Source organism: Hyperoodon ampullatus (assembly GCF_949752795.1).
Source record: "Hyperoodon ampullatus genome assembly, chromosome: 9".
Classification (NCBI taxonomy): domain Eukaryota; kingdom Metazoa; phylum Chordata; class Mammalia; order Artiodactyla; family Ziphiidae; genus Hyperoodon; species Hyperoodon ampullatus.
In genome coordinates, this window is record NC_136922.1 from 96,510,034 (window position 1) to 96,528,793 (window position 18,760).

At 40.4% G+C, this 18,760-nt stretch overlaps 1 protein-coding gene and 1 long non-coding RNA gene across 5 annotated transcripts; both read left to right on the top strand.

The window, feature by feature from the left end:
• The first annotated feature begins 2,294 nt into the window (after positions 1-2,294).
• On the top strand, positions 2,295-12,236 carry SSBP1 (single stranded DNA binding protein 1). 4 transcript variants are annotated; one of them, XM_079711639.1, is made up of 7 exons: positions 2,295-2,312; positions 2,983-3,049; positions 5,042-5,102; positions 5,766-5,906; positions 6,113-6,200; positions 8,330-8,418; positions 11,662-12,236. In XM_079711639.1, the coding sequence occupies exons 2-7, from the start codon at positions 3,026-3,028 to the stop codon at positions 11,703-11,705; spliced, it is 447 nt and encodes a 148-aa protein (XP_079567765.1). In that variant the 5' UTR covers positions 2,295-2,312; positions 2,983-3,025; the 3' UTR covers positions 11,706-12,236. The 4 variants fall into 4 exon arrangements, with proteins under 4 accessions (XP_079567765.1, XP_079567764.1, XP_079567766.1 ...); XM_079711638.1 differs by lacking the exon at positions 2,295-2,312 and adding an exon at positions 2,331-2,371; XM_079711640.1 differs by lacking the exon at positions 2,295-2,312 and adding an exon at positions 2,423-2,548.
• A 5,261-nt stretch (positions 12,237-17,497) lies between these two features.
• On the top strand, positions 17,498-18,550 carry LOC307058106. The gene is made up of 2 exons (XR_013811084.1): positions 17,498-17,684; positions 18,242-18,550. It is a non-coding gene; the product is annotated as an uncharacterized lncRNA (long non-coding RNA).
• Positions 18,551-18,760: the final 210 nt, after the last annotated feature.

Genomic DNA, 18,760 nt, shown 5'->3' on the forward strand with positions numbered 1-18,760 from the left:
TTGGAAGTATGTGGAAAGGACATTTCTGATGCTGAAGACAGAGTAAAGCAACGCTGGAGTATTTGTCATATTGTGAAGGAGGATCTATTTGATGACAGAAGAAAATGTTTTAACTTTGTTCTTCCATGACATTATACATCTTAATATGTTTTTCTTTGTCAAAGAAAACAGCACTTGCAACTTTCTCCAGCCAACAGTCTAAGGAGAAGGTGTATTGGTAACTCCTGTCTGAGAGAGAATTCAGATTAGCCCAGATTCTCCACTGAAATGTTATTCATAAGGTTATAAAAGTTTGCCAGAGATGTGTCTATTTTCAATTTGCATGGTGCTTTCTGCTTTTTTTTTGTTTTTTTTTTTCGCGGTACGCGGGCCTCTCACTGTTGTGGCCTCTCCCGTTGTGGAGCACAGGCTCTGGACGCGCAGGCTCAGTGGCCATGGCTCACAGGCCTGGCCGCTCTGCAGCATGTGGGATCTTCCCAGACTGGGGAGCGAACCCGTGTCCCCTGCATAGGCAGGCGGACTCTCAACCACTGCACCACCAGGGAAGCCCTGCTTTTCTTTTTTTTAAACAAACCTTTCCACACTCCTTACCCCAAAGTGTTTGTGAACAGAAAGAAAGAGGGAGAGATCTGTGGCCTAGTGAAGATAGAACTTTTAGGGCCAAGTGATTGGATATGGATGAACAGATGTAGGTGATCTGTGAGAAGTGTCAAAGATGATTCCAAAGTTCAAGTCTGGGAGAATCTTGGTACTATTAAAACAAACAAGGAACTTAGAAGGGGGAAACTGGCTTTGAAGGAAAGGGTGAATTTGGTTTTTCACTTGACTCAACAGCTCAAGTGGAAATAGGATTTTTAAATAGGAAATCATCAGAGGGTACGTTACAGTAGTAACACAGTGGAGTGTGGGATGATTAATGCCTGTGCAGGGCCTGAAGGCAGCATAACATGGTATGTTTCCAGGACTAAACATCTTGAAGGTGGAAGTAAAACAGAGGTAAGCGTCAAGAAATACACCAACTAGTAAATCATACTCTTAAGAGTGGGTTAGGGTATGTGTTGGAAATCACATGAAGTAGTTCGTGTTTTTTCCTTTTAGGGCAAGAATGGGCCATTGAAAGGTTTTAAGTAGGGTTCTGAGGAGGAGATTTGCTTATTAGAACGATGTGGAGGGTACCTTTTCTAGAAGCTGGACAGTGCCAGGACCAGGTGATGGACAGGCCTGGGGAGGCTCCCTCTGGCCTGTATTCTGCAGTCTATGGGCCTCCATTCCCCTCTTCCTTACCAAAGCCAGGATTAGGGGGAATGAGACAAAATTTAAGTGGGACCAAGAAACCCAGCATTCAAGATTAATGCTACTTTAATGCAATATTTTAAAGATATTAAAATTAAAGAAAAATCCACAATGAACAAAATATCAGAATTCTAAATAAAGGCAAGATCAGTAAGCTGAAGTTAATGCCACTTCCTCAGGAAACATGATCAGGCACAGCAACTCTTGCAATTGGAAATAAAGTAAGCGAAGAAGTAGATTTTGAAAATACTATCAATCAGTTTAGTTCCATTAAAGCCAAGAAGGTAAAATTATCTTTTTGATAAAAGCAAAATATTTAAACTTAAAGCAACGTTGTTAGTTTTAATACACCTAATTTTCAGATGTTCAATATTTCTCCAAGTACTTTAGTGTTCTTGGAAAGTTTTTTTAAAATACATAAAAACGTTTTTCCTGGTGCCTTAGGATCCCATCTGGCTCAAATACTGTATTTAATAAAAATTTTCATATTTTATTCATGAATTTTTTGCCTTAATTCTGACTTTTGAAAACATTGCATTACTACTTATTTTGATTCCCATTTTTTTGGTGACCCTTAAATTTTGCGCTTTCGGCTCTTTCTCTACTACTTTTTCCGTTTTTTGTTTGTTTTTGTTGTTGTTGTTTTGTTTTTTTCTTCTTGCTTTTGGAGGCCTGAACCTTTCTAGTTTTTTCCAGAGGCACAGCTATCCTTTGTTTCGTCCACCTTGCCGAGCCCCGGGCCGGGCCGGGAACCTCTTCAAATCGTAATTTCATTTCGCTAGAAGCTTGCAAATAGGTTAACTGAACCACTTGGCGGCGTTGACTCATTCGCTCCCGCCCAGAAGGAAGCTCTCGGAACTACCGCGTTAAGGGGGCGTGTTTCCCACGGCGCCCGCCGGCCTCATTTCTACGACGCACGCAGAGGGATTTCCGTTTTCTCCTTCTTCTCGCGAGTCTTGCGTCCCAGCAGCAACCGGAAATGAGTTCCTGCCTGGAAGCTGTCGGAACCTGAGCGTCAGGTGAGGGAGGGAGAAGGGGCTGAAGGCTCTTCGTGGGTCCTGGAGGCGGTACTGTGTCGGTGTGTGGACCTTGTCTCCTCCCTCGCGCAGAGGACTCCGTGGTTTCGTCGCCCCTCTCAATTCCTTTACGTTGTTGGTTGGGAGCGTCATCTTGGAGAAGGGGTGGCCGCACATCTCGGCTGTGAGGCGGCGAAGCCCAGGGTTCTCCTTGGTCTTTGGTGACGGGGCTGGAGGCGGTAGTTTTTACGGCCACACGTTTCAGATTGAAGCCCCGTGCTAACATTTTAATATTTATTGAGCCCGTACTATGTCTTAGGAACTGTTTTAGGGGTATTGGGTGTAACAGTGAAAAAGTCCGACAGAAGTCCCTGCCCGAAGGGAACTTGCATTTTAATAAAATTTGAGAAGACAGTGGAACGGAAATGGGGATAGAATCAGGATTTTTTGGTGTGGGTTGGAGGAAGAGGAAGTTAAGGGGGATAAGAGGCATGAAGGTGCGAGAGGGGCTTTCTGGGAGCAGGAGGGAGTCCTTCCCGTCCCCTGTGCAGGGCTGTTGATGCGATACGGTCGAAAGGTGGGTTGCGTAAAAGTCGTGGATGCAGTTAGGCACTTAGGACTCAGTGAATTCATGTTCTTGCTGTTGGACCTAATTGATCTCTTTTTTCTTCAGGAAAAGGTTAAAGATTAGATTGTAAGAAAAGGAAATAGAAGCCATGTTTCGAAGACCTGTAGTGCAGGTAATCACTTCTTCGTATTAGTGTTGGGATGTGTTCCTATAAGCCATAGTGATCAAGTTTTCTTTAGGCTTTTGCCTGCAGAAGCAAAAGTCCTTGGAGCCCACACACCTTGGTGTACTTATCTGACATGAGGGCTGGGGACAGATTTTACGTGGGTAAATAATGTTCACTAAAGCAAAACGAAACTTTTCTAGTGTGTTCACATGTATAATGGGAATAATTACTTTTAAAAACATGTGCTACTTGCACGTAGATGAGAGAGCATTGAAAGTCGTTGTTGATCTGCAGACTATGAGAACCGTTGTTCCAGCTTTTTTTTTTTTTTTTTTTTTTAATAAGACAGGTGGTTCCTTTTCTGACCATGTGCCTCATGTGTTGTCAGCCTGCCTCCCCACCCCGCCCTGCTTCCTTGTGCTGAGGAGAGCGGGGGAAGTCTCAGCATCACCACACGTTTTCCAGGTCCAGGATTGCTTCCCATGTCACCCAGTCAGACTCCTCCCCTGATCTCCTCAGTCAGCCTCGCCAGCCTTGAGCCAGCCTAGACCCCTTTTTGCTCACTTAAGCTCATCTGGGCACCAAGTGCTGTAGATTCTCCCTTAGAACACCTCTCTCACTCATCTTGTGAAGATAAGGAAGAAGCAATTCCTCCGTGAAACCTGTTCACATTTCCCCCGCTCTGCTGTAGAGTTGGCCCTATATTCTTGGATCCGTACTAACTTATAACGTACTTTTGAAACGTATACTTTTTCATGTGTTGAAATGTGAAGCATGGAAAAGTTATTCCTGTCTTAATACACTATTTTACAGTATTACGGTATCTTTAAAGCTGTGTATAAAAGAGTTAAATGTTTAATTTAAAAAAGTATCCCAGTTAAATTAATTCTTTCCCCATTTCTGCTCCTCCAGTAGGTCTTGATTTTTGTGTGCCCCCAATGAGGCAAACTGTTGTTCCCGTGAAACTTAGGAGCTCTGGCTCATCTGAGCCCTCAGATTAGCACCTTTCTGGAATCATGACTCAGGTAGCAGTTAGCAGTTTGATCTTTAATAGGTTGTAACTCACATTTTTATTTTCTTACCCACTCTCTGCTCCCAAACATAGCGCTAGGATTCCATAGCCAGAAGTACCACCCCTGGAGTGGGTGTTGTTTTAATTGGTCGCTTATTAACAGTGCCACCACTTGACACATGTTTCTCTGATGTAATGCTTAGCTCTCTGAACCCAGTGATGCTCCCAGTGATGTGTCCTCATATCTTGGCAGTAGCCCTTACACAGAACGTCCTTGAAGAGGCAGCAGAGGGCAGGGGGAAAAGCAGCAGCCTTGGGGTCAGACGGCCCTGGGATCTCGGCATGACTTGCCACTTACTTCCTGTAGGATTTTGGGCAAGTTACTCTGTCTCTTTGAACTTCATTTTTCTCATCGATAAAGTGATGGTGATTTTACATAGTTTATAGATTTAGTCTGAGGAATAATTGATGAGGTAAAGCAGTTAGCGGGTACTCAGTAATGATAGCTGTTGTTATCATTGAGTGCTGCTGTTACGTGGCAGTGATTCCCTTTGTCTGACAGACCCATTTGGGCAGGCATATCTTTGCACTTTATCAAAGAATCATGTTTGTTTACCTTAGACTTTTTTCTTTGGTCTGTCGAAAGCATGACTTTTTCCAACATGTATTTATTTACCTTTTGTGTGCAAACACAGAGGCACCGTAATCAGGAAGATTGCCCCGAAAGAAGCGGGAGAGGACTGTAGATGAGCTCTCTTGGGTATACTGTGTAACACCTCCTGTGTACCTGTGGGCTTCTGCAGTAGGCTGCCCTGAAGTGTTTGCATGGTGCTTCTGGCTCTGTGTGCTGGGCACACCTCTTGTCTTGTGTGGATGTATGCCATAGGAGCTACTGACTAGATGGTGACCACGTGTGAACGGGTCTTCTGTTTGTATTTGCCTTTCCCCCCGGATTAAAGCTGTTTTACTCCTTTGTTCCACTTTAGGTCCTTCATCAGTTTGTAAGACATGAGTCTGAAATAGCTGGCAGTTTGGTTCTCGAAAGATGTAAGTAGTAGCTGATTTCCAAGTTTAAAGTGTGTTATTTATAGCAGTGTGCTAATATTCTCAGTGTTGCACAAGAGGTATGTTCGTTGGGTTATAAGCTGTTAGTCGTCACGCTCTTGACTCATATTTGCCTCTCAGATCTTGGCCTTGCCCCACCAGGCTGCAGGGCTCCTGTAAACTGGGCCCTTCTTCCTTTACCAGTCAGTTTTTACTCACTCTTGTCACTTTCCTGCCAAAGAATTTCCTTGAGTCCTATTTGGTTATCTAAGTCTTCCAAGGGTATGTGTTATTTGGCTGAAGTAGTGAATGTTTGTGAAAGCTGTTGTTTCACAGAAATAGTCCCTTGTATTTATGAAGATATTCAGATTTGTTCTTTTAACTCTACAGACAGTTTAAAGAAGTTTTTTTAGGTATTTAAAAGAAGAATTTAGATAAAGAGCTTAACGTTTGTTTTGTGGGGCTACTTCCTCTGAATATTTTCTCCTTTCTTGCCAATCCTCTTTTCCCCTCCCAACCTCTGTCTCTTTGCCCCTTCAACTTATTTTCAAACCTTCTAGAACTTGGGTTTTGCTTAATGCCAAGACTGAAGTTGGAGTACTGTTTGTAGCTGTTCCTCCCCAGACATTTCTCTCAGTCTCGTTTTATCTACACATTGCCTTTCAGCTCTGAATCGTGTGCAGTTACTTGGTCGAGTAGGTCAGGACCCTGTCATGAGACAGGTAGAAGGAAAAAACCCAGTCACGATATTTTCTCTAGCAACAAATGAGATGTGGCGATCAGGGGAAAATGAAACACACCACATGGGTGAGTACAAAAGCCCGGGCTCTTAATTTTATCAGCAGTAAGTAGACATTATTTATTGTGAGTTATCTAATTAGATACGTTTAGAAACGACCTTCTCTCATTCTGTTCTGCTCTTTTAGAAATCGTGGCGTTGGTTTTGCTGGGACACGTCGTCCTTTGGCACTTGTCTTGCATTTGTAACCACATTCCCTATTCTTGTGATTTAGGTGATGTCAGTCAAAAGACAACGTGGCACAGAATTTCAGTATTCCGACCAGGCCTGAGAGATGTGGCATATCAGTATGTGAAAAAGGGGTAAGTTGAGGAAGGAAGGATCTTACAGATTGAATGGTTTAAAACAGGGGTCCCCAACCTCCGGACCACGGACCGGTCCCGGTCCACAGCCTGTTAGGCCCTGGGCCGCACAGCGGGAGGTGAGCGGTGGGCGAGCAGCGAAGCTTCACCTGCCGCTGCCCATGGCCCGCATTACCACCCGAGCCACCCGCCCACCCCCTCCACTCCCTCCACCCCCGTCCAGGGAAAAATTGTCTCCACGAAACCGGTCCCTGGTGCCAGAAAGGTTGGGGACCGCTGGTTTAAGAAACTGGTAACGTGTTCTCATGGACTGCGTAGCTCCTTTATTTATGTAGTACCACTAATTACTCTGTGTTAACCCAAGAGGTATTCATGCAATGCTTAATACTATAAACATAGCACATTGCCATATGTGACTAAAGGTTTTAACATGGTTTAGCCTTTTAAGAACTTATAATTTAGGGCAAAGAGGATGTGTACTTAAGTGGAGCTGATGAGGTAAGAGAGAAGGCACAGGGTACCGAGTACCATGTGAGCAAGTACCTCCACGGCCAGGGATCCTAAAGACAGGTGTCTTGCCTCTTGGCATCACACGATGGCCTAACAGAGGGTCTGGAATGTCGGAAGCCTGACACAGGTATTATGGTAATATTCACAGCAGTTATTTCATATTTGATAATTTTATGTAAGCTTAGTAGTTCCCTTTTGGAATGCTTGGATTGATTATGTATAAAAAGTATCTTTTCCAAACCCACAGAAGGACAAAAGGATGTGTTTAACAGCAGTTGTAGTCATAGTATGTTTAGAAATGTACTTGTTTTATAGAAATAAAACATTTCATGTAAAATAATTTCAGCAGTAACTAAAATTTCTATTTTTTTAAAATAAGTGCATACCTTTTCTTTATATGTACCTCCATTGTCATGTATGTATGATATGTGCATATATACACATATAAACACAGAGGAAATTTCAAGGAAAATGTCTATATGCAGTTTCACCTACTGATTGATGAATCTGTGTGACTGTTCCCTTTGGCACCCAGTCATTTTACCAGTCTTGTCTATTTTCTGTATTGTACATTTTTGGTGGTGTTAGACTCTGAAAATTGGTGTCATTATGGCCATTTTCTACTCTTTGAAATCAGAGTTACAGTTGTCTTCTAGTTCAGCCTTCTAGAGAGTGCAGTATAGTCTTAGAAATTAACTCTGAGTGAAATACTAAAACTGAAAATTTTGCATTTTAATAATCTAAGTCTTTTGAGAGTAAGTTTATGAACCTTAATATAGAAAGGAACTAACTAAAAAATAAATGAAAAAATCAGCAAATCTGTTAGAGAATCCAAAATCAGCAGTGACAGAAAATAACACATTGGAAATTAACCATAGAGATTTAAAGGATGCCACTAGGTTGCTCTTCATGGTCTTAAGGTTGCTTTTTTTTTTTTTTTTAATTTTGGCTTAAAATTTTGAACAGCTTTTTTTTTTTTTTTTTTTTTAAACTTCGATAAAGGGCTTCCCTGGTGGCACAGTGGTTGAGAGTCCGCCTGCTGATGCAGGGGACACGGGTTCGTGCCCCGGTCCAGGAAGATCCCACGTGCTGTGGAGCGGCTGGGCCTGTGAGCCATGGCCGCTGAGCCTGCATGTCCGGAGCCTGTGCTCCGCAACGGGAGGGGCCACAACAATGAGAGGCCCGCGTATAGCAAAAAAAAAAACAAAAAACAAAAACAAAAAACTTCCATAAGGACCACAGTTAGCTCAAGGATGAAAACATTGTCCTTTTTCCTAAGTGTGGCAAGTCTGTGCACATTCTGTTTTCACTACTTTTTCTTTTTGGCTGCACCACGTGGCTTGTGGGATCTCAGTTCCCTGACCAGGGATTGAACCTGGGCCCTGGCAGTGAAAGCCTGAAATCCTAGAGCTAGCATTCCTTAGGAATCCACTAGGCCACAAGGGAACTCTCTGTTTTAGTACTCTTAATCCTGAATTTTGAGAAGTGGTAGCAAAAATGAGGTTCTGTATGATTATCTGTTTCATCCTTAATGTATACTTACCCTCTCTGTCCTGACTCTCTCCTGTAAAGTACATTAGAATCTCCAGACTAAAAACTGTAAATTTTATTTATATCAGGTCTCGAATTTATGTGGAAGGGAAAGTAGACTATGGTGAATATATGGATAAAAATAATGTGAGACGACAAGCAACAACAATTATAGCTGGTAAGGCTCTTGTGATAATAGCTATTCTTTTTTTTTTTTTCTCCTTTCCTTTTTTGAAAGCTTGGCTATGTTGTAACTTTACCCGAGGCTGTCAGTACTGATGCCAATGAGATTGTAGGGCACTTCACCAGGAGAATTCCAAGTGAGGTTTGTGGGCTTGCTCCAGGTTTCTACATTTATCTCTTCCTTTAGAAAATTATCTCTGTACTCACAGTTTTAGTTCACAAGTAACTTATCAGTTGAACTGTCTATGCCAGTACTTATTATTTGGACTTAGGAAACCTTTAGTGTCTTTGAAGGACATGGCCTAAACAGGAAAAAGCATGTGTCGAGACAGAGTTATACTAAAGTGAGTGGCATTAGACATTTGTGCAGATTTGTTCAGAACCTGTTTGGTACTTAACATGATGATTTTGTTTTAAATTCCTTTTGTTCTCATTAAACAAAATACAAAACAACATAGAAAAGATGGACACATGAAGCTTCAGGAGGTTAAGAAGATATCCTCTAGAGCAGAGTTTTCAAGCTTTTCTGAAAATTCTACAAGAATTTTGAAAATAATATACCCCTTTGGACATGTTTAAGTTGACATTAAACTTTTTTAATATAAAATTATGTTACTCTTAAAGGTATTAATGGATCTAAATATTATGGTAATTTGATATCCATCATCATTAAAAAAGATACAAACTCAACATTTGGAAATTTTACATTATTCCCTTTTCTCTGAACTTGTTTTTCAATTTCATTTTCTCCTCAGAAGTGTACCTTAATATATTGTATAGTCAAGACTCTTTTGTCATTCATTCGATTACCTGTAACAAAAGTACATGCATAAATAGAAATTTTAAAATATTAAAAAAAATTCTGCAACAGTAGAGCTCTATATGTTAGGTTTCTCCTTGAATTGGGTTATCGTTACAGTTGTTTTTAGAACATAACTGACCAAAACAACTTCAGTATATATGTATACAAACTAAAATTTTATTGAAAATGTATCTTAATGAGATAGATGATGCATTTTTTGCCTTTTGGATAAATTGCTAAAATAGTTAAGTATTCATTCTGTTCTCTTGTTTTTTATCGATATAAAAACTGAGAAACCTTGTTTTGATAAATAAGTAGATGGGAATAAAAGAACTTTTATTATAGTAGTATCTCAATATTTATGAACTTCTGAGGTATGCCCAAATTAGATATCATTTAAAAATTAATTTTTTTATTATGGAAAATGTCAAACATACACAAAAGGAGAGAGAACAGTAAGAAACGAAAACTCCCATAATGCAGCTTTAACAATTATCAATAGATGGCCAATATTATTTCATCTATGCCCCAGCCCCCTTTTCTCCCACCTGGATTATTCTGAGGGAATCTCAGACATTATATCATCTGTAAATATTTCAGTAGGTATCTCTGAAAGATACAGATTCCTTTTTAAAACATAACTATAGTGCTATTATCACACCTAATATTAAGAAATTATTGTTAAATTTTTTTTACCAGATGTCATAGTATTGAAATTTCTTTGACTGCTTCATAAATACCAGTCCATACATCATATTACATGGTTTATATGTATCTTAAGTGTCTCTTATTTTCTTTTTTTAAACAACAGAAATGAATTTTCTCACAATTCTGGAGGCAAAAAGTCTGACAACTTAAGTCTCCTAATTGACAGATTTTCCTCTTATCTTTCTCTTGTCACTTGCTCCAGAATTTGTCTTAACTACCGTGCCATATGGATAAATTATAATTTGTTGTAAATAATAATCGTATATTTTCTTACTGGTTTCTTTGAAAGTATACTGACCTTGATAACTTAGATGAGGTCTTTTTCTGACCGGTTTGCTTTCATAATTCTTGAGTGTTTTGACAGTAAATTACTTCCTGCCTGCCCTGTTCCTCCTTGGGTCAAGCCTCCAGACATATCTTACCTATTCAAAAAGTTTTTTCTAGACCTGTATATGGTATAGAACTACCCCTGTGATTTCAGCAGTGGAAGATCAAGCTTTCTAATAAAATAACTGACAGTTTAAAATCTATTGATCATGTATTTATGAAGCATTTAACACTTTCATATTCCACTGTCAGCCTGTTGTGAGGGCAAATTTTGGATTGTGAAAATTGTTATAAACCAGGCCAAATAGAAGCATTTCAAATTATCTGCCTTTTTTTTTTCCTTGTCACCAGTATTCACTAGCATGAATGATTAAGCAGTTGACATAGGTTTATGGCTAATAATAAAATTGAACAGGTCTTTAGTGACATTAGAATGGAAGGGAATTGAGTTTTAATTTGGCTTATCTGTTTTATAGGCCATATTTTTTTCTCCTTTGGATCAATGTAGCTTAAAAATAACCACCAGCAGGTGGCACGCTTGTCTTTTTTACACAGTGATGTCAATTCTGATAATCTCTTCTAAAATAGTAACCATTCTGTTCCAAAACATTCTAGTTTTAGAAGACTAGTCATCAACAAATATTCAATTACTATATAACAACCATTTTTGAATAATTCTGAAGTTTTAAGAATGTAGATCTTTCGGTGTTATACGGGAGATACTACTTCTTTTCCTTTGCTTGTCCTAAACTAACTCTTTCTGCACAATATTTTAAGAGCAATGTCTGATGTTTTTAGATAAAAATGTTCTCTCTGAAATACTGATTAGTAAAAATTTTCTCAAGAGTGAATATATAAAACTCATTCTGTTTTAAAATTTAAAAATAAAATGTGTTCTATATAAGTGTTCAGACTTAAAAAACATAAATTTTGTAAGTCTGTCTGTGTGATGGGGCCATTTGTTGAACCCTGTCCTTCCTCCATCCCTCCAGCCTGTGGACTGTGAGGCCGGGATCCTTTTCTCTGTGAGGATGTGCTCCCTGGTTTAATGGCATCTGTCTGAGCACTGCAAGCATCAGAATTTGTGACTAGCTCTTTTGTAGAAAGTTATTACTGAGAAGACCTTAGCTACCTTCAGGGAAGATGAGAAATATCCCACCTTTTCTCACAAGGTCTGAGTTGTCGATAAACGGTTGAAGCCCAGCTTTTAGCTCCATTATAACTATTGTATATACCTCTCAAGGACATAGCAAGCAATATAGCAAGAACATAATATTTTGAGAATTTGTCTAAAGTCTTTTCAGTGAATAGCACTAAAATATGTATGTGGTAGAGGGGAATGATTAAACGAGATGGAGAAAGCGTTCTGAAAATAACATTTATGCTTTGGCTTCTTTACAGATAACATTATATTTCTGAGCGACCAGACGAAAGACAAGGCATAGAATGGACGATGCTTCTTTGGCCATTGTTTGGTACAGTCTCGTTTCCAAATCTTGGTAGTCTTTATAGTTTCTGAGGACAAGAATTAAAATACTCTTTGTAAAATGAGTGATAATATTTTCCCTGGCTGCTGTCCTCCTTCCCCTTTTTGTGTCATGAACCTTGGTAGCTCCTGTATGTTATGGTATTCACTAGTTGTTTATTCTTTAAGAGATGGTTTCTGTGTATAAGTATACAAAATAGTGAACTGTTAGGTTCATCCGTGTTATGGCAGAGGGATAACTGTCCTTTCGGAAGGCCCCCCCCGCTTTTCTGTGCACACTTCTATTATAGTATTGATTTAGCCACTCAGTGTTTATTGAGCATTGCTGTACGTCATACGTTTATCCCATGGTTGTAAATACTGATTTCCTTATCTGTTTGGTTTATAGACTAGAAGGCAAGAACTGTATCTTCTTTATGTACCTGCGTCTTAACCATTGCTTGGCACAGAATAGGCAATAAACGTTGACACATGAATGATCCCAACGGGATATTAAGCTTTAGCCTAAATTGTAGGGGCTTGCTGAACAGTGGTTAATCTCTAATCTAAATAGCTTCAAGATGAACCTACGTTATTCACATCTTATGTTTTTGGACAATTTCACTAGTAGCATTTGTGAAACAGAGTTTACTAGCAGTAAAAACCTAAAGTATAACTAGGGATGATTAGTCCATCTCCAGGTGATGATGTAGGCTCTGGTTTCACTATTTTCTATCTTTCTAAACCCCATTCTCTGTCCTTTTAGTCTCATACAGAGCTCTCAGGGTAGTCCCTGCCTCTCTAGGTTAGCGCCTCAGGTATGACATTTTCCTCTTATTTTTCTACATGGTGTCTTGATGTACATACTGTGTACAATTGTGTATGCACAGTTATTATAAGATTCTGACAGAGTACTAGTAATTTACTAGTAAAGATTACATAAAACAAACTCAGTTTTTTAATGCATCTTTTACTTTAACATGTCCTCTCCCCACTGCCTGAGAGAGTGTGGTGCTAACTGTAGTTTAGACCCTGCTGGACTTTAACAGGTTCAGAATTCACACATTATTTTATGGACCCTTGACTTTTTGTTTTAAGGTATTTTCTGCACACATCAGCAGCATTTTGTACTCACAGTTTGGTTAAGGGAAAATGGAATTCCTTAGCTTTATCCTTTCTTTCTCCCAGGGACAGTAGAAAATTAATTACTGTTTCCTCATATCAGCTATCTTTATTTATTTTTAAATTTTAATTATTTTTTTTCAACCATCTTTTTCTTTTTTTCCTGTAGCTGGGACCACTAGTCAGCATATTAAGTCTGCTCTCTTGAGTTCCCACATTAAAACTGTCTGGTGATGTAGTCCTCACTCCTTTACGCCACATTCCTTAGGCAAAATTGTAAAGTAGATAAAATTTGTCTTTTGGGCAACTTTTAATTTTTTTCTTCAGCAAAGGTACTTTTATGCTCCTTCAAAGTTGTGAGAAGTTAATGCGGATTAGTATTCCTGTTTAAACTGAGTGATGAATCTGTGCTTTGGGTAAGTGACATGTTGAACCAAACTGCTTAATTACCAACCCCAAGCGATTCTGAGTCCAGGGTGCAAGGGCAGGAGAAGAGTGTGTCCTCCAGGATCCCTGTGAGCCAAGGGGCTCTTCTGCAGACTCCCACTGGAGACTGCTTGAGAGGCCCTGAGGCTGGGCAGCAGGGCTTTCAGAGTCAGGTGTTCAGTGCGGAGGCCTCAGCGTGCGTGTGATACTGCAGACCCGGGGGCCACCACCACGCAGGCTGTGGGAGCATAAAGTCTGCCCTCCCCCCGCAGGCAGCCCCGTCTCCTGAGAAACTTTCTACTGTTCCCAGCCTAGTCTCAGAGTAGATCTGTGGAATCTGATAGCAGTAACAGACCGTAGGGGTCTTCTAGTCCAAGTTTTGTGTTCTGCATTTCCGTTTTTCATGTTCTTACAGTGTCAGGGGATGTACCTGCAGAAAACTGCCCTGTGACTTTTATTTTGGGATTCAGGGTTAGGTAGAAAGATGAGTATGATACATGGAAGTGTGGGAGAAAAAGTATCAGACAGCATGTGTGGTGTTATTCCCATATTTGAAAAAAAGTAATTGATATAAATATATACTTAGAAGAGTCTGGAAGGAGAAAAATCAAAATGCTCTGATGATCTCTGAGAAGATTATGTATGATTTTCCTTATTTTTTACAATTTTGTAATTTTTTTTTTTTTTAGCATTGAGTATGTATTACCTTCATAAGAAGAAGAAGTAAATAAAGCTCTTTACATTTTTTGGGGAAAAAAATCTTTCCATTATTTCCAAGCCAGGCTTGCTCTCCTCATTCACGTTAAGCTAGTACTACTTCATGTGCTAGAGGTGAACAAGATATTCTTTCATGCATTTTTTCCCCATTATCTGTATCATAACATCTCATGCTTAAGCACTTCATTTCTTTTTTTTTTCTTCTTTTTTTTTTTTGTATTCTCTTAATAAACATACACAACCCAGGATGGCTGACTTTAAAGACCAACCAAGATAAGATCCACTGTTTGCTGCAAGGTGCAGTTCTCAGAGAGTCATCCATTTCTTAAAAACCTCTGGATGATTGATCAGTCCAAAGACATCTGCAAACACCAGAGACATGTTTCTCTGGCTGTTTTGGGGATTACTTGTCATTGCCAACTGCGTTTCAGTCTAACCTTTGCAGCTTATTTAGGGGAAATTAGTGGTAGTTTCTCATTGTTCCCAAAAGATACTGTGTAATTCTTGAAGGCAGTGTTGTCTTTTACTCAGACTACCCTTTTGCCCTTGTCCAGCTCAGCCGAGCACAGTGACATTTTCGGGCTTTGTAAATGTGTGTTGTTCAGTTGGATTGCCCTGAAACATCAACATGAAAATGAGGGCAGGGTCACTTTACTTATTTTGCTGTCAGGGTTTGCATTATGTGCCCTGAAGACTTGGTGGGAGTAACAGCAAGCAGATCATTGCAGAAAATGAGAAATAATCCCAAGGTTAATGCGCTACAGAGAAATATCTAACAAGGTAACAATAATCATATTAATGACTGACATTTATTGTGTGCTTACCACCTGCACACAAGGCCCTGAGTTAAGTGCTGTTTATCATTGTCTCATTTAACTATTACCCTGAGAAGAAGGTAGTATTATCCCCATTTTACAGGTGAGGAAACTTGAAATGGAGAGGTTAAGAGACATGTCAAAGTCACACAGCCTGTAAGAGGCACACCTGGGGTTTGAACTTGGGTACGTGAAGTTTGCATTTTGCTTTCTGCCTTATGGTCTCCTTCCTGCTGCCTTCCCGCTCACATTGGCCCTGCATAACCAGAACCCCACTGCTGACTTGTGACCAGCGCCCTATGCAAGGTGCATCTGGATCACACCAGGAGTTCAGTACATACTAGGTTTTGGTTGGGGGGGAGAATTACGAGTGAGGGAGAAATACCTCTGCCTCTTTATTCTTTCTCATTTTCAGTCCGATGATTCCACAGGAAGATAAGTCACGCTTAATTTCTCTACCAGGTTATCTTTACATATTCCTCTTGCTTCCTTTTTATCAAGCAGTGTCTCTTTACTGGTTAAAATAAGTTCAGACTGTCTGCTCCTTTTATTGTTTCCTACAATGGTTTCCTTCCTACTGAGCATTGAAATTGTCAGGAAGATTGTTCAAGAATTTGTCAGGCTCACTTTTCAGAGAGTGAGACTTTTGGCAGGCACCAACAGCATTGAAGTCCCCTCTCAAAACTACTATTCTTGGCCCCTGTGCTAGTCCCACAGTCTGTGATAGGATGATGTGTAGCTTTTTTGGCTGTCAGAATCATGCATCCACAATGTTGAAATTTTTCTTTTTCTCTCTTTACCCTTCATCCATTAGCTCTCTGCCGTGCTTTGGACCTTAGGGTCCTATTTGTCCAAATAAGTCTACATCTTGACATTTTTTAGTTTTTCTACTGTACCAGTAATTTGGGAAAAAGGTGGTCTGTCATAATAGTTCACTTAAGGCTGTGCAGTCAGAAAGCCTGCATTTGAATTTTTGCTTTACTCAGAGCAGCTGGGTGAACTCTGGTGAGTTAACACTCCATGCCTTTGATTTTTGTTGTTTTGTTTTCCTGTGAATAAAACAGGGATAATAGTAGTCGTACTTTTATAGGCCTACTGTGAAGAACACAGTAAGTAATACATGTAACTTACTTAGCACATAGTAACTAAATCAAGTGCTCAATACATGCTGGCTATTATTACTGTTGTTGCAGTTATTTTAAACAAGGTATATCTCTCAGTCACCATGCCCATCTCACCAAGTCTCAGGAGATACTTAGGAGAGCATTTTAATTTCAGTTTATTGTACTTGACCTTTTTTTGTTGAGTTATTAATGTCCGTGGGTTACTGAGCACATATTCCACTTTGGTCATTTTTTTTTCTTTGGTTTGTTGTTAATCTTCTATGGCTGTTTACAATTAACCTGGGCATCTTTTTTTACACTTAGAGGCCATGTGGGCACCTGCTATATGCCATGCAGCCATACAGCGTGGATGTAGCGGTGAATATAACAGGACTCCTGCACTGAAGGGACTCGCAGTGTAGGGTGATGGGGGTTGGATGGGGGAGGTAAAAGCAGGAGTTGTGTAGACAAGTGTGATACGGTGGAAGGGACACTCTAGTCACGGTAGAAACAGAGTCCTGTGGGGCCCAGAAGAGAATAGTTAGGTTAGTTTTCAGCAGAGGAAACAACACGAACGAAGGTCCAGAAACTTAAAAGTATACAAAGCATTCAAAGATAAAACACGAAAGGTGTTCGAGGCTAGATTGTAAAGGGCGTTGAAAGCTTGCAGAGAACTTTGGCAATGGGGACCCATAGAAGGTTTTAAAACAGGGACGTCTCATCAGAATTGTGCTTTAGAAAGAACTGTGAAGACAGTTGAAGGGTTAGAAGGAGCAAAGCCTGGCGGTAGTTAGGAAACCACTGAATAAGCCTGGAAAGGTTAGTAAAGTGGGGATGAGAGGTGACACGAGGGATGTTTAGGATTCACACTGACTCATTCGTCGCGTACCAACTACGTGCCAGATCCTGTGCTAGGCTCTGGGTTGGAGATAACCGAGAATGCATAGCTCCTGTCCAGGACCTAGTGGTGACAGAACAGGTGTTGGTGGTAAGAGAAAAGGCCATCAGAAGATAATTTTTTTTTCTAAATTTTAATACTTTTACTTAACGCAACGTATACAAAATATTCCAACATGTCAATATAAAAAGTCATCAAGGGAATATCATACACTCCCTTCCCATCCGTCCTCAGTCTTGGCATCCGGTGTGTGTTACACTTACTCCCGGTCACGCTGTCCGGCCGCAATTTAGAGCTCTGTGGCCTCTAGTGACCCCCCTGGTGGACTGCGTGGGTCTACCCGGGTGCCTGAAAGCATCCCAGAGGCCACTTCGTGGGACTCCAGAAGATAATTTTGAAACATCTGCTTGGGCAGCTGTGTAGATGATGACATTTTATTAGAGACTAAGGAACATGGATGTGGCAGCAGATTTGAGAAAAGCGAAGATAATAAGTTTAGTTTTGAAAATAGTTTAACTGTAGACTTTCTAGCTTATATTTGGGAGGGTGAAGGTTAGTTAACGAGTCTGGCGCTCAGAAGAGATGCTGAGGCAAGAGTGACTTTATTTTTCTTCTGCCAGACACATTGTAAGCAGATTTTTGTGAGATAACTTTCAGATGATGCCAGGATTCCAGCTTCCTGTTGTGGAAAACCATATTGTGGGAAGGATTTCCAGTTGCCTACCTGTTTTACGATGTACATGGGATTTGTTCTAATCAGAAATGGTATGATGACAGACACAGAGACAACTGCCTTTGAACGAAGAGTTTATTACTTACAGTTCTCAAGAGGAGGGCTTGCAACACACCATGCCAGGACCACACGGAGAGGTACCAGGGTAGGTCAGGAGGCAGAAGGACCGAGGGAAAAGCATGGGTCAGAGCTTTTATTGTTGTTTTCATGGGGAAAGAATGGGTGAGACAGGATAGGAGAGCTGAGCAAGTTTAGGATTGGACAGCTGGAATACATTTCAGCAGGCAGTGGGTAATAGGGGTGGTCCCTGGTTGTCAGGTACCTTGCCCTGGGGTGATTTCAGGCAGAGGAATAGTGTCCTGGACTTCAGGAGCCTGATGAAAGGCTAATGAAGGGTATGAACTCAGGTTTGCTTGGTGTGCATATCAAAGGCATGCTCATGGGCAAGTCCTTTACTATTTCTAGGAATCAGCTATCATTTGGGGGTGGAGTGGGGAAAGTCCCTCCCAGGGTCTGCCAGGCCCCAAGATGTCAAAGCATCGTAAAATACAGAAAATGAGAAACGTCATTAAAAAAACAAAACAAAACGTTGTTAATATGAAACCCAATATCTATTACTCCTTCTACATTTACAGAATCCATATCTTATTGGGGATGACAGTGTGAACAGCTAAAATATTGTATTTCTATTCTCCTTTGCAGTTAAGGATTGCTAAGGGGCTATAAGCAGAAGTTATTTGATGGTGTTTCCAGGGAAATTCCTTCAGTGAACTAACTCTGTTGGGAGGCTCATCCTGTGTGCTTCTCTAAACCCTCATTTGGCTTTTTCTTGTCTGAAATGTGGACTCTGGGGCTGAATCTCCACTTGTGGTCTTGGAGCATGATACTATCTTCAGGATGGAAGACAGAAGAAATGGGGATCTGTGATGACCATGGGACCACCATACCAGACCTGGACAGTCTACTTCTGGACTTCTTTTGGAGACACAAATAAATCTCTACCTTGTTTAAGCCACTGATTTGTGCTTTGCAGTTAAACCTAATCCTTACGGATTTACACATTCTTACCTTTATCTCCATATACGTGATCAACTCCTTACTCTTGCCTTTCTCTTGTACGACTTCCACTGTAAGTAGAAGTAAAATCTCACCTCTGCTCCCACAATCCTTGAGGCTTTTAACTTATGTCTCATTCTAAATTTGAGGAGGGGATTGGAACAA